The following is a 15180-nucleotide window of genomic DNA, read 5'->3' on the forward strand; positions in this document are numbered from 1 at the left end:
GATGACTAATGCAGTTGAATGCCTTACAGATGCTTAATAATTGTTAGTTCCTTTCTTCTTTCTCTATCTTTGCCCCCTCATCTCCTCTCCTAGGATTTGGCAAAGTGTAACCCTGAGATGCCAGAGTCCTGAAGACCCAGATTCCTCTGTGTTGGCAGTTCTTTGTTATAGATCCTCACTGTCTTTTCTGCCTATTTGGCCAGCCTCATCTCTCAGCCTTTTGTCCCCTTGTACCTGATTTTCCATCCGGATCAGTGGTCTCAAATCTTCTCTGAGCCTTTGCAGATGCTGTTCTCTCTACCTGAGGCACTATGCCCCCTTCTCCACCCCAATCCCACATACTTTACCTGGGTATCAAGCAGGTCCCAGGCTATACACCACTTCCTCCAGGAAGTCTTACTTGACACTTCCTCCACCCCACCCCCACCCACCAGCCTGGGTTAGTTAGTTATCTGTCCCTTGTTTGTGGCTAAGAGACATCCTGTACTTCCCCTCCTAGCACTTTTCACACTGTTGCAATTGCCTGTTTGCTGGTCTATTTATTGTACCTTTTTCTTCATCCCTTTGAGGATAAGGCTGTGTGTTGCTCATTTTTATATCACAAAGATTAGCACATCAGTGATACTTGTTGAAAGAGTGACCTGGTCCAGATCCTTTTAGAAGGACAAAATCTAGCCTTCTGTGCCAGCTATACTAGAACCAATGGTATCAGGCCATCCATTCCCTACCTCCCCCATCAATTCTCTTAACTGCTAAGGGCTCAAGGAAACATATTTATTGAAGGTCCACTGTATGCCAAGGACCAAGCAGGCCCTTTACACGGGATGTCATTTACACCATTGAAAGGCTTAAGGTTCAAGTCTAGACAACACCTGGAAACTCAGAGGTGTGGATATATCAGGCAATTAACAATCAAGAGAAAATGAGTAAAATCACACTGGTTTCCCTTGATTGTGGTGGGGGAATGTCTATAGAGGAGGACTCCCCATAGCTCTAAGCATTTACCAGTACCTGGCAAAAGATAGGAGTGCAACCAGACTTGCTGATTAAATAAATGAATAGTTAATTTCCTTCTGGGCCTAGGGTAAGATCCACTTTCCTCCATGTGCTGATAAACCAAACTGGACACTGAAGTATTTGTGTCATGGCTGACTGTCCACAGTACTGGTCAAGGCTGATCCTTGTGATGTCTTTAGATTCCATTAGTGGGAACACCTCACTGCAAGGGAAGCTGAGAAAGTTCTATTTGTGAACCCAGGAGGAAAAGAAAACGGATTTGGAGTGAACAGTTAGCGATCACTGCCAAAGCACATAGGGATGATTTTCCTTCTGCCAGTGTCACTGGGTGGCCATGAGCTATCACAGATTGTGGGTCCTCACTCTGGTAAGGGTGATTATTTAGTTCAAGCCTTTGGTTTTGCAAATGGAAAGGCTGGGCCCAGAAAGAGCAGTGACTCCTTCCCTGTTGGAGGGTTGTTTGGTGCTAGAGCCGTACTGTGGTCCTTATTCCATCGGTATTTTATCTGCAAAGAGGTCTTTAAACAGTAAAACCTTCTCATCTTCACAAAAGAGGTTCTTAGAGATAAAGAGGAAAGTGAAAGCAATACAAGTTAAGATGTTGGTACTGAACATAAATGATTTTTACTCAGAGGCTCTTCTGTGTCCTGTGGTTCCTCAGAGTCCTCATCATTAGGAACTCCATATAATACTGCAAAATCATTTAGATGACCATGTGCAGGAAGGATAAAACTTTGCTTCTCTGATAAAGGAACAACTGCTAGTTGTACAAATGTGTGCAATTATTTAACCCTCTTTAAACTTTAGTTCTCTCATCAGTAATATGGAGGTGGTGTTATTTATCTTCCAGGGATTAAAGAAATGAAAATCACTTGACATAGTATCTGGCACCTATCTGGGAACCAAAAAATAAAAATTTCTGTTCTTAAATAATTTAGAACCTTTCTCTGAATACCCAGGAGACAATTACATGTAATTATTTATGCAATCATTCTCAAAAGGAACATGTCTAACTACATTCTATCAACAAATATAATCAGTTTTAATATCTGCTATTGCTTACTACATTCCAAGAACACAGATGAAAATAAAAACACCTCCCAAGTGAGACCAAAATGTGAGCAGAAAATAACAGCACCATGTGACAAACTGCAGGAACAGAAGGTGGGGGTGGTAGTGAGGGAAGATTTTGAAGTCAGCTTGGGTGAGCCGTGGAGGGTTTCCCTGAGAAGGCTCTGTGCTTTAATGAGGAAGGAGGAGGAGGTGACCAGGTAGAAGGGGACTAGAAGAGGAGGGCACAGAGTGGTGAGGAAGAACATTATGAATAATAGGAGAACTATTTTAGGTACTGCTAGAACAGTTTTTTTTAAAACACACAAAAACTTTACCAAGAGGGAGGTGACAAGTGACTATGAAGGGGAGCCAGTAAAGAATTTTGATCAGGGAGGTAATGAGAAAGGGGTGAATGGAAAGAAGTAGGAAGAATAACACCAGCAATACTCTTGGGTAAAAAATTGAGGGTGTATCTGCTGAAGCCCATGCCCATCATCGCCCCTTTTTTGGGGGGATGGGTTTGTGGGCTAGGGATTGAACCCAGAGCCATGCAGATGTGGACTCTATAACTGAGCTGTATTCTTTGTCCCCCTTCTTTTATTTAGTTATTCAACAAATAGTTACTGCAGGCCTGGCACACACCAGGCTTTATTTCAGAAGTTGGCAATCAGGCTTCTAACAAGACTGGTAAGGTCTCTGTTCTCATAGAGGAGATTGATAATAGATAAATAAGTAAACAAGCAAGAAAATACAGATAAGTGCTGCTAGGAAAATGAAACCCGGTGACAGAATTCCCCAGCTGATGCTCCTCTGCCCCCTTTTGAATACTTACAAGCCTCCTCTTGATCTAACTTTGGTTTTCCAAGGAGGTTTTGCTCTTAGAAAAATCTCTACAGTAAATATTTAAACCAGTTCTCCGGGCATTTCCAATCAGTCTTACCTGAACGGGGATAGTCAGAGCTTTTTCCAGGGTCTGGTCAGTTCTGTAATTCTTGAGGACCACAGATTCTGCCATAAGTCACAAGTCTAAAGTTTTAGGAAGGTCGCAGCAACCTTGAGCTTTTTCCTGATCACGATTCTCAGGTAACTGAAAACATTCCCTTCTCTCACTTCTTCCCACCCCAATGTATATGTACTATCTTGAGAAGAGAATCATTTGATAGTATGGTTGGAACTGCACATTTCTCCCCTTTTAAATGAGGCCCACCACCACTTCTGGCAGGTGTTTAGGCAGGTAGCCCTGGCCGAGCACATGGATGTCCAGGGGGCTGGGTGGGGAGTGGTGTGGTGGCAGCGTGGTGCAAAGCGGCTCCCTCCTCACCGTCCAGGCACGCTGGTATGTTAAGTCAGAGCTGTTGGGTGCCAAAGGGATGCCAGCCAAGAGCAAAAAAGCGAATGTTGTATTAAATGCAGCTGCAGAAACCAGGAATGAAAAGGCAGATTTCCCAGGGTGCTTCGTGGTCTTCCCCTGTTTGACACATTTACTCACTGAGGGGGTCCCCACCTTCAAGTGTTTTTTACTGTGAAAACTTTCAAAGACACAGGAAAGTTCCGCTCTTTTAGGGCAGGCTACGGAAAGCCCCTGGAAAACAGCTCTCTGACTTAACCAGACTTCTTTGGACTGCCTGATCAGAGTTTACCCTCTAGGGGACTACCAAAATCAAGGATAGCTAAAATAGGGCCCCTGCTCCACGGGATTTTTATTCTGGTTGTGGAGAGAAGACAATGATAATACTAATATATTTATTTTAGCAGTTTATACCTTACAAGGTGCTTTAATATTTCTGATCCTTGTAAAATCACAAACTCAGAATTGAAAGGAAATGTAGAGATCACCCTTGAGGTGTTAAATACCTGGGGTATATATATGGCTACTTCCTAAGCTCCTTTCTTCCTAAACATTGCTAAGGCATCACTCACCCACTCTTCCAACCATTGAACACTTATTTTTTGGACACCCTCCATGTTCTACATACTATGTTAGAAATAAAGCAGGAAACCAGACAGACTTGTTTGCTACCCTTATGGACCTCCAAGGGGAAGACCGACATTAAACAAACAATTACATGCATGAAGAATGTTTTATAAAGGCAGTGTGGGGGCAGTCAAGGGCATCACACACTGGGAGGTACCCTGGGGGTGGAGCTGGGTCAGGAAAGGCCTCCTTGGAGGAAGTGATGTTTAAACTGAGGTTTAGAGGATTAGGAAACAGGGTGAAAAAAGTAACATTACATACTAGTATAAGACAGCATGAGTCAGATTTCTCCATGGCCAAATGAGAGGCTGTCGATACCAAATGGGGAACATGTCCTGAGAGAAACAGAAGATTGGTTGAGCCAGGTCTTAAAGACAAACAGGCTAGTAGGAGGAGATGGGTGGAAGAGCTTGAGCAAAGGTTAGATATTGTTTATCCTCTCTTCCCAGGGAAGCAGCCCACACTTGCTGTTATTAAAAAAAAAAAAAAAAAAAAGCTATAACTTATCTAGTACCTACTATATGGTGGCAAATCTTGCGAGTTTTAATGTCTTTTTTTCCAGATAAGTATTATTTTTCCAGTTTTACAGATTAAGAAAAAGGTTTGGGACGACTAGAAACACTTGCTAAGGTTGGTCATCAAATAGTGGCAGAGCTAAGATTTGAGCACTTGGTTACCTGGCTTCCTAGGCACTTTCCACAACTCCTCACTGCCATAACAGATTCAAGAATATAATTTGGAAAGAAACAAAGGAACTTTGAAGAAAAGGGGGAAAGGGTAGGCAGAGATGTCCCAGGTGGGTGGACAGGGGACTCAGGGGTTGGGGGAGTAGTGAGAAGTAACCAAGGGAGTGACCTTGGGCTGCTCCAAGATTGCACTTCAGGGAGGTGCTGCACTCTAACCACTACCCGCGTCCAGTTAATCATTTCCGGACCTTCCTTCTTCCCCCTCGCTCTGCCCATAGAATTTCTACATTAGCCTTCCCCCTCCCCTTGCTTGCCTTCTGGCCTTGTGGCTCTTTTCATGGGTTTTACAAGGAGCCCAAACTTTTGAGGCAATGTTTGTAATAGCCCTGGACATCCTTAAGACTGTCCCTAGGTAAATCGCAAGCTCCCTCTGGTGTAAGGCAAACCCAAGCAGCCCCTTGATGTTTGCCCTCCCCTGAGCTCCTTTCTAGGCCAGAGAGCAGGGAATCCAATCTCCGCACCGATTAGCAAATGAACAGACTAGATGTCCCCCGCGGTAAAAAGGAAATCATAACATCAGCTGGTAGGGTGTTGCGAAGCTTAAATGAGGTATTGTATTGTAAAGTGCCTGGCTGGGAAGCAGTTGAGGGTGTCTAACAATGTTAGATCCCTTCCCTTTTTTATCACCTGGTAACGGAACCTCGCAAACCAGCTTATTTCACTTAAACTTCCAACGGTGAGTGAGGTACGTAAAGTTCGCGGACGACATACTCGGAGTAACGCAGATAGTCAGTCACAGTGACAGGGTCTGAACCCAGATTCGTGGGTGCCCCAGTGGGCCCAGCCACTCAACTTCCAGGTACGGCCACGTGTTCAGAACCCAGAACCAGCTCGGGAACGCACCTGCCTCAGAAGGCAGAACACTGCATCAGATTGCTTTGGGACTCAAGCAGCCCACTGGCGCAAACCCAGGGCCAGGCTTAATCTAACCGAGCTTGTTTCTTGCTATGTAAAACGGGAGGTTACGGTGCCTGTCTGCCTGAGTGGTTTTTATCTTCTTTCTCTCTCACTCTGCTGTGTGGCCAGATTTTCTACCACTAAGCCGCGTTGCAGTCAAACCAACACACGCCGTGCAATATCAGTCTTTTTCGCCAGACCCCGGTAGACTCAGAGGACCAGATAGGCTGCCCGGGTCCAGTAACCCGCTTCCCTGAGTCAGGAAAGTCGCGGCCGCCCAGGAGTTGGGAAAGTCACTTCCAGGAGTCGCAGGACTCTGAGATCTCAGCGAGTAGTGCGCCGAGACCCACCCGCGGGAGTGCAGGGGGCGGGGCCGGCCCTGGGGGCGGGGCCATCCAGGGAAGGCGGAAGCCTCGGGTCTAGAGGTGGCGGCAGAACCCGGATCCCGGAATTTCACGTTCACCGGAGCGGGGTACTAAGAGAAGGCCGGTGGGAAAACCCGGCGCCCGGAAGACCCTGCTTTCTTTGACGCAAGGGCTTGGGACGCAGCCGCTGTCTGCCTAGCGCCCGGCGAGGAGCGACCCCAGACGGAGCCTCCAGAGTCCCTCCTCCCCCGCCTCGTTGGGCCCCGGAGCCTCGGTCCTCCCTGCCACGGTCCTCGTGGTCATGGAGTGTCCGCACCTCAGTTCCAGCGTCTGCATCGCTCCGGACTCAGCCAAGTTCCCCAACGGCTCCCCGTCGTCCTGGTGCTGCAGCGGTGAGTGCGGCCCCGGGCCGGCCGGCCCGCGCACCCGAGGCCCCGGCTCTGTCGGGCCTGCCGTCTAAGGGCCGCAGGCAGCCGGTGCACGGACTTGGGGAAGGGTGAGGGTGAGCCCGACCCGACGCGCTGGGGAGGGGTACGCGGTGAGGCAGGCGCGGGTGGGAGCAGTGGCGGCTCCTTTGTTTCTCGCGGCCCGACGGCCCGGCGGGCGACGGAAAGGCCGGCGAGGGGCGGGAGTCCGCGGGGGCCTCGAACGTGTTGGGGCCGCGGCGGGCGGGGACCCTGGCCCGCGTTCGCGCCCCTTGCCCCGCCCTGAAGCGCACGGGGGTTGTGCTTGCCGGTGCTGCGGGGTCGGCGGTTGTGGGGGCGGTGTCCAGCCCCCGCAGGGCTGCCGCACGTGTGGCGGAGCCGGACTTACGTTCCTCAGTGGACCCGACAGGAAAAAAGCCGCTCTCCTAGCGCAGCTTTGTCTGGGCTGTGGGGCGCGCGGGCCCCTTCGCCGCCGCCTGCCTCGGCCGGGCTTTATTTCCCTTTCCCACAGGCTCAGGCAACCCGAAGCCTCGAGAGGCGTTCGGAAGCTCGGGCGGCGGAGGTCGGAATCTTTCATCAGCCGGGGAGGGTGAAGTTTGAAAAGCTGTGGGCTCGGGAGCTCCGAAGCTCGAGCCAACAGCTGCTTTTGGAGGGGCGGCTCGAGTTTGCCTAAGATTGTTTCAAGACACAATTTTGGGTTGTCTGGAATTGCGCTGGGATTCTAGAGTTCGAGTTCTTGTAAAACAGTTACTACGTTTATGTAATGCTTTTGAGTAGCTTAAGCTTTTAACTCCTTCTGCCGGCCCCTTCGGAACCCCTAGTGCCCTCTCATTGTCTGCTCTATCGACTTCTTAGGATCGCATCGGCCACCCTGCTTTGATTACTTCCTGGTAGGGCCCTAGTGCCGCCGCTAGTCTTTGTTTATTAGCTTTAAGATTATCATGGTAGCAAGTTTTATAGCGTTAACATTTGAATTGTGCACTTTAGAAATCGAGTTTAAAGAAATAGAAACGGCGATCGTTCGATTTAGCTGTGTGACATTTCTCTGGGTTAAACTGGGAAGATAGAGAATGCTTTAACACTTTTGGCAGGTTTCTTCTCCTTCATAGGTACTTCTTAAATGATTATGTACTTAGAGAAAAATGTAACCCCAAAGAAAAATGTACTCTAGGATAAGGAATAGAAATAACTTAAGTTTCTGGGAACTCTTGGACGTTTGATACTTTGCTTGTCTTTGTAAAGTCATATATATATATATATTTTTTTTTTTTTGCATGATGGCTTTAAAAATCTAGTTAATTGGTTTCACAGTGTAGTATTGTAGTTATTTCCTGAGGATGCAGAAACATGAGTAAATTAACATATATACATATATCTTCAATAGTGAATATTGAGTGTGGAACAAAAAACAGGGTGTATCGCATTGCTTTGCAAATTGTTTGGTGGCTCATAAGCTTTAGCTCTGGTACTATAATTTAATTTTTTTCCAGAAGATTTGAAAAAAAAAAAAAAACAAAACAAACACTAGGAGAAACATACGTCCCAAGGAATGGGGCAAGTACTCTTGGTCAATACAAAGTGGACAGCTAGCACACTTCTGGCTTTTTCTAGGCAAAATCACATCAAACTTAAAAAATGGCTTCATTGATACATGCATATAAAAAAAGATAAGAATTATGCAAGTGGAAAATATCCTGTTGTGAGTCAGTCTTGCCTCTATCAGAGAGTCCATTTGATTGTGGAATAAAGATGCAGAAGATCAAGCATCACTTGAGGAACTTGGTAAGTTAAAATGAAGCAAAACAGAGAGACTTATTCTGATGGCAAGAAGTAACAAGTATGTTTAGCACTAAGGGATGTGTAATTTCTCTCCAAGGAATAGAATGGCCTCTTTGCATCTTGAAAGAAGTTTGCTACTGAAACTGCTTTGCAAAGGTGATTCTAGTCACTTGCTTGGATTTATAAACCAATTAAGCTAGTTTCTCAACTTTGTGTGGGTTTTGTCTTCTGTCCATTTCATCTGAGTTTCCCATTTTAGCCTGTTGGCATTCATTTGTTGATATAATCTAGTGTTATTGTATTAAGCTTGATCTTGTTCTTGCCTGCCTGTTGTTTCAATGATTAAATGATTGATAAATCTGGGAGTTCTTAACTGAGCATCTTGGAGCATTGTGTTCTGGTATTTTTTTTCCTTCAACACTCTTGAATTTTATTTAATTTAATTTTTTTTGGTAGAGTACTAAAAGGATAGTCAGTGTGTTGAATAATGCTGTGACTGGGTATTGAGTCTGATTATGTTCTTATTAAGGAGAGGAAAATCCCTGTTTTGGCACCGGGACAATAAAAGTAATGCCCTTGCCTTGTTTTCTTTGGGAGCTTGCAATTATACCCGAGTGAAACAGCCAAGCAAATTGCAAGAGACTAACATCTTAGGCTCTACTAACTAGCAGTACATCCTTGGACAAGTAGTTCTGATTGCTTTGAGTGTCAGTTTTATTATGTTATCTGTTAAGAAAGAAGAAGTAATGTTTTGCATTTATTTCACAGGTTAGGATGAACAAAGTAATTTCTGTGAAAACATTCAGAAACTGCGATACACTATCCCAGTAATAGGTGGGATTGCAGTTAGAACATCTTTACAAAGAGGACTCTGAATAATTAAATATCTAAAGCCCATTAAATGGAGCCCAGAACAGACTGGCTTTATGCTGAATTATGCTTTACAAGGAGATACAGAACTCAACAAGATTAGGGTAGTAAGAAGTAATTATATTTCAGAATTAACTTGAGCTTCTTATCCCTGGAAGGCACTGTGTGTTATGTTATATAATTGTATACTGCAGTGCTTCTCACACTTTTTGTTCTCAGGACCACTTTGTGGTCTTCAAAATTTTTAGGACCCTAAAGGCCTTTTGTGTGGTTTATACCTATTGATATTTCTTTATTTGAAATTAAAACAAAAATTTAAAATATGTTAATTTACTTACAATAGATCCAGTACCTGTTAATATAAATGACAGTTTGTATAAAATGTTTTTCAAAACAAAAATTAGTGAAGAATGGCGTTATTTTAAATTTTTGAAACTCTTTTTGTTCAGTTTAATAGAAGATAGCTGATTCTCATGTCTGTTGCTACATTCTGTTTCATAGATACCGTAGTTCATGTAGCCTCTGGAAAACTCCATGCTCTTTAGAGAACAAGAGTAAACAGTAAGAGTAATGTCTTATTATTGTTCATGCAAATAGTTTTAACCTTCTGGATCCCCTGAAAGGGTCTTGGAAATTCTTAGGGGTTCAGGACCACACTGTGAGAACCCACTGGTGTACAAATTTTATAACAGTTAATGATACCTTTGCTTATCAAAACAGCTTTAAAAAAATTAGAGAAATCCTTCAGGCTGGCAACATTTATGACTTCGTAGAATCTTGGAATTTTTGAAATGTATTAGCTGGGAAACAGATTATGGGGCCTAATAGTCCCTTGCTTGTAAAAAATTGCAGTTTAATCTAGTTGGGGGAGAGACAGGAAGCTAACTTTTGAAGATAAATCCATGTTGTGGTTTAAGGTAAATGTTGAAATTAGCAGTCCCCTAATAAGGTAAAAGCTGATTTATGTCTAATCACTGCTAAAGGCATTCTGGTTTTAAATGAAAAAGTTTTAAATAAAAAACTGGGACATTCTCTCAAGCTTTTTGTTAGGTGCACATACCAGATGTTATTTTCAGAAGTTGGAAGCTTGGGCATTCCTTATTTTTGTGGGTAAAAGAGTTTAGCCAATGGCAAAAGACAGGGAAAAAACATAAATTGCTTTTTTAAAAAAAATGCCCTGAACACAACTTTTAATAACCAAGGAAAGCAAAAGACCAAGTATCTGGACTTCAGAGGTTTAGGTTAAATAGCAGGTTACACTGGAGATATTTTTAATATCAAAGGCTTGAGAATTTTCCCCTATTTATTCTCCTAATAGTTGATGGTGCTTCTTTAAGTTTTTATTACATACTTGCCTTCTTATTACTCTACTCGTGAAAACTTAAGTGTAGATGAAATAAATGTTTTTGCAATTTTGGGTGGATATTGGAAACAAATCTTTTTTCTGTTTGTTTTTAAGATCCATTCAGGTGCTGGAGTTGTGACTCAGTGGTAGAAAACTTATTTACCTTGAATGTGTGAGGCCCTGGGTTTGATCCTCAGTACCACATAAAAAATAAATAAATAGTGGTAATAAATTTATAATCAACTTGTGACAAAGGTAAGAAATCACCTTGATGGAGTGATGGGTTATTTTGTATAATTCTGTCACAGCCTACATTTAAAGAAGATTCCAGTTTATCTTGTGAACTAAATTTTCTAGATAGAATCCATCATTTTGTTCATTAAGTTAAATGCATTTACTGCTTTTAAGTGACGTTCTATGGTATGTTAATTATTAAGTGACTAGCACTTAATAGGACACTCTGCAAACATTTGTTTAAATGATGACCCCCCCCCCGCCCCCCGCTTGGGGATAGGGGATTGAAACCCAGGAATGCTTTACCTCTGAGGTACATCCCCAGCACTTGTTTTTGAAACAGGGTTTTATCCAGGCTGTCCTTGAACTTGCAATCCTCCTTCCTCAACTTTTGGAGTTTCTATTATAGGCATATGCCCCCAGCCTACTTGGATGAACTTTCTTTTGGAAGGACTAAGGGAGGTATTGGGGATTGAACCCAGGGTTTCTCTGTCACCTAGCTACAACCCCAGTGCTTTTTATTTTGAGAGAGGCTCTTGCTGAATTCCCAAGGCTGGCCTCAAATTTGTGATCCTCCTTCCTCATCCTCCTGAATAGCTGGTATTATAGGTATGTGCCATCATGCCAGCTGGGTGAATTTTTCTTTTTCCATTTAATTCACAGCTGCAGTGGTCTTTTAATTTTATGTTGAAAATAAATGGCAAGCGAGCTTCCCCCTAGAATGCTTTTCACCAGCCCTAAGACCAATGTCTTAACCAGTAATTTTTGGCTGATTGTAAGCAGATGACCATTTGTAATGTTATTACAGTAAATTTGTATTCTTTTGACATTCTTTGTTTATGGATGGACAGGAGGACATTTTAGTTGTGAATGAGGATAGGGTAGTTAAAATCAGTGGACTGGTGATAGTTTTTCCACATTAATCTTTAATAAAAGATTGACAGTTAACTTTTATATACTTTCCTGAAGAATTTAAACTTATTTGTAATATTTGAAAAGCCTGAGTCAAATGTGGTTGTCTTTCTTGTCTTTTGGGCAATATTTCTTTCCCATCTTGTCCCCCAGAACCTTTAAGTAGCCTTGACCTATTTCCATAGTCTCTCAATAATTTCTAATGGATTGAAAAACCTCAAATTTAGAATGCGCTCCATATGTTGAAGAGGCTACAGTCTAGGGATTGAACTTATTAACATTTTGCTTTTTTTTTTTTTTTTACATAGAGAGCACATACTATTTTATTAACTGACCAGATTACAAAATAGCATGGTAGATATCTTTGTTCACCTTTATAATAAGCCTGTTGATCTGGTCTTTCCTATTGCCAGCATTTCCACCTTATACAAAATGGGCAAAATAGGTGGTCTTTTTCTTCATTCTGCCTCTTGGAGAATATGATTGGAAGGGCCACAGGAAGTTATTTGCTTATTTGAAGTGTTTTCGAACAGTGTAGATCTCATGAATCAGATCCTCCATGCAGATGATGCCGTATTTACCAAGAGAATGAGCAGTTAAAACATTATTTGTCAAGGCATTTAATTTCTTACTGATTTTGCCATATCCATGCTTGTAGATTCGTTCATTCACTGACTTCAGGTTTGGGCACTCCCAAAGCAGTGTATGGTTCCACATATACATATACGCATGTTAATTGAAGCTTTGTTGAGCTTAACAAAGGTGCCATTGAAGATCTGGTGAAGGTGAAGAAGTTGTAACACCTTACAAACCTTTGGGCTCACACTATGGATACTTCTGATCCTGATGACAAGTATCAGTTTGGATTCTGCAGGTACATAGAAGTTGCCAGCTTTTCTTGCTATCCTAGCCATTCAAATCTCCGTTCTGTACATCTGCCTATGTTCCTTGTGATAATGCTTGGCTTTTTCATAGATAAGCTTTTCCCTTGCTTTTCAAAGCATCTTTTGGGCAAACTTCTTTCTCAGGTGTTTTACCTTCAGTTGTGTGAAATTTCTTCACTTTCTCTCAATGGTTTCTGGCACAGCAGGGACCTTATTTTCTTCTCTTTGGCACCTTCCGTGATTCTAGCTGGAAAAAGAACAACATTTTGCTCTTGTGAAGAAGTTTTGATGCGTTTGTTGATCAGAAATTATTTTCTAAGTAGTATACTTACTGTATAAAGAATATCCTTCTCAGCTTAAGCAGACGGTAGAAAGGGTCTGAGGGGAGAATTAAAACTCTGATTTGTTTTCCTGTTATTTATTTATTCTTAAAAAATATTTTCATCGTTCTTAGTTTTTACACCATTAGCATTAGGCTCTTACAACATGTTACTTTTTCTTCTTTGAAATTTATGCAATTTCCTTCTCTACTGGAATATAAAAGATTAGTTTTGGATCCTTCCAACTAAATGTAGAAATACTTATGATTTTATAGTGTTTATAACTCAGTAAGAAAACCAATGAGCAGTTTGTAGCTCAGAAATTTATGTATTTATCTTTATTTGACAGTTTCTGACTTAATCCTGTGTTGATAAACAACTATTTAAATAACTCATTTTGTTAAGGTTAATTCCATTACTACTTTACATTAATTATACATATTATACGTTGTTTCTTTTAATATTCACTAACTTAAAAAGTAAGTGGTATTAAAATAATTAAGCAATTTGTCACAGTCACACAGTTAAGTGGTAGAGGCAGGATTCTAGTTAGTTCTGTTGGACTCCAGAGACCAAGTCCAGAGATTAACTATTCTATAGTAATTGTCTCAAAATCACAAATGCAGTGCTGTACATATGACAAGACCATGTCTCCAACCATCATATTCCCTCTTTTTCAGTCTACATCTTATGGTGCTGGACATTACCATCTGGTAATATCTAGCTCAAAAAACTTTTCTAACAAGGCCCCTGCCTTAAAGAAACAAAAATATCAATCAAAAGCCACATGTGAATAAAAAATTTGATTTGTAGTTTTTTATAAAACAATATTCAAATTATCTGTTCTAGACATGTGCTAAATATTTAAAGAGTAAGACTTGGAAGAAGAACAAAAGTGAAGAACTCATTTTCAACTTACTAAAAAACTATAGTAATCAAAAATGTGTGGTATCAGCTTAGGATAGACATACAGATCAAGGGGATAGAATTTAGAGTATAGAAATAAACCCTTATGTTTGTGACCAATTGATTTTTGACACGGATGCCAAGATTGTTTCATAGGGGAAAAAAACATTTCAACAAAGGGTGTTGGGGCAACTGGATATTCACATGGAAAAGAATGAGGCTACACCTTATCTCATAATACATATAAATTAACTCAAAATGAATTATATATAATTGTAGCTAATTAATTTAAATTCCTGTTTTAAAATTTAATAGAATCCCTTTTCCATCAGGGGAAAATTTACATGTTCACGTCCCCTTAGCTGCTTTTTTTTTTTTTTTTTTTTTTTGCACCTTGTTTTATATATGTTTTCTTTTTGGAAAAAAAGTCTTTGGTTAAGCTGCAGTTTCCATACAGGTTTTGCATTCAGCCTAGGCATTGGAATAGATTTAATAGGTAGTTTCTCAGTGTTTGAGGTAGAAAATATATAGTGTGATCTATTTTAATGTTTTATGTTTATTCATATCCTCCTCAGGAGAGAAACTGAATTCTAGGTGTTGTAATACAGTTTTCCTGGACAGATGGCTTACAAGGAAGTACTTTGATAGATTCTCAGTGGGGGCTAGTACTTTTTGGAGGGAATACTTGTGATGAAGCTTACCTTGATTGACATTTTAGAATGCTGAGAATAGTATTAAGGACAGTAACAGCTTGTTTATTTTACCTGAAATTGTTTTGTACCAAGACCTCTCAAGATCTGAGATTTCTGTGTAGTACCCTGTGTATCTTTGAGGCTGAAAGGAAATTCACCTAAAAATTGTTCATTGCAATCATTTCTTAAAATCTTTGGGGGTTGTTGAATGAACTTTGGCTTAGAAACTTGTAAATAGAGATCATCTTTTTAACTGTTGTGAGTCTGCAGATGTTATTATCTATAGTAATTCCAGATGTTTTCTCATCTATTAGTTTTACTGAGTAGGAGGAGAACTGAGAACAACATAAAGTAACTTCAAAGCAGTTTGCTAGTATTTAATCCTGACTAATTTAATTAACTACACATTCTTGTAGTTCTCCCTGTTTTATAGATTATGAAACTGAGACAAAGGTTAAGAGTTACTTAAGATGCTCATGGGTATTAAAGATAACCCAAAGCTTAAACTCAAATACCATTTAAACTTTTAACCTGACTTTTAAAAAGTAAGATCTTTGTCATTAAGAACTTAATGATAATTTAAACAATTTAAAGTGGTTGGAAACATACTTGAAATAATTCCTTTGAATAATTTTGACATGAAAATATATTTAAAATTCCATATCTTGAAGATAACTCTTTTTGAAATTTGGTATTTGATTCCCCTACACAATTTATTGATTCAAGTGCTGGCAAATTAGAACAAATAAATGGGATGAAA

The 15180-nt window shown here is 41.1% G+C and overlaps 1 protein-coding gene across 5 annotated transcripts in view; it reads left to right on the top strand.

The window, feature by feature from the left end:
• Positions 1–5154: 5154 nt before the first annotated feature.
• The window catches only part of USP3 (ubiquitin specific peptidase 3), a 96732-nt gene continuing 86706 nt past the window's right edge, over positions 5155–15180 (top strand). The window contains exon 1 of one of the 5 annotated variants that reach the window (XM_079125682.1): positions 5155–6445. In XM_079125682.1, the coding sequence (XP_078981808.1) occupies positions 6355–6445 (91 nt within the window). In that variant the 5' untranslated portion in view covers positions 5155–6354. Of the gene's footprint in view, positions 6446–6530; positions 6550–6588; positions 8261–8283; positions 12493–15180 lie in introns of those variants that run through there. The other 4 variants (XM_079125678.1, XM_079125685.1, XM_079125683.1 and 1 more) reach the window with 4 other exon arrangements.

Source organism: Sciurus vulgaris (assembly GCF_902686455.1).
Source record: "Sciurus vulgaris genome assembly, chromosome: 2".
Taxonomy (NCBI): Eukaryota; Metazoa; Chordata; class Mammalia; order Rodentia; family Sciuridae; genus Sciurus; species Sciurus vulgaris.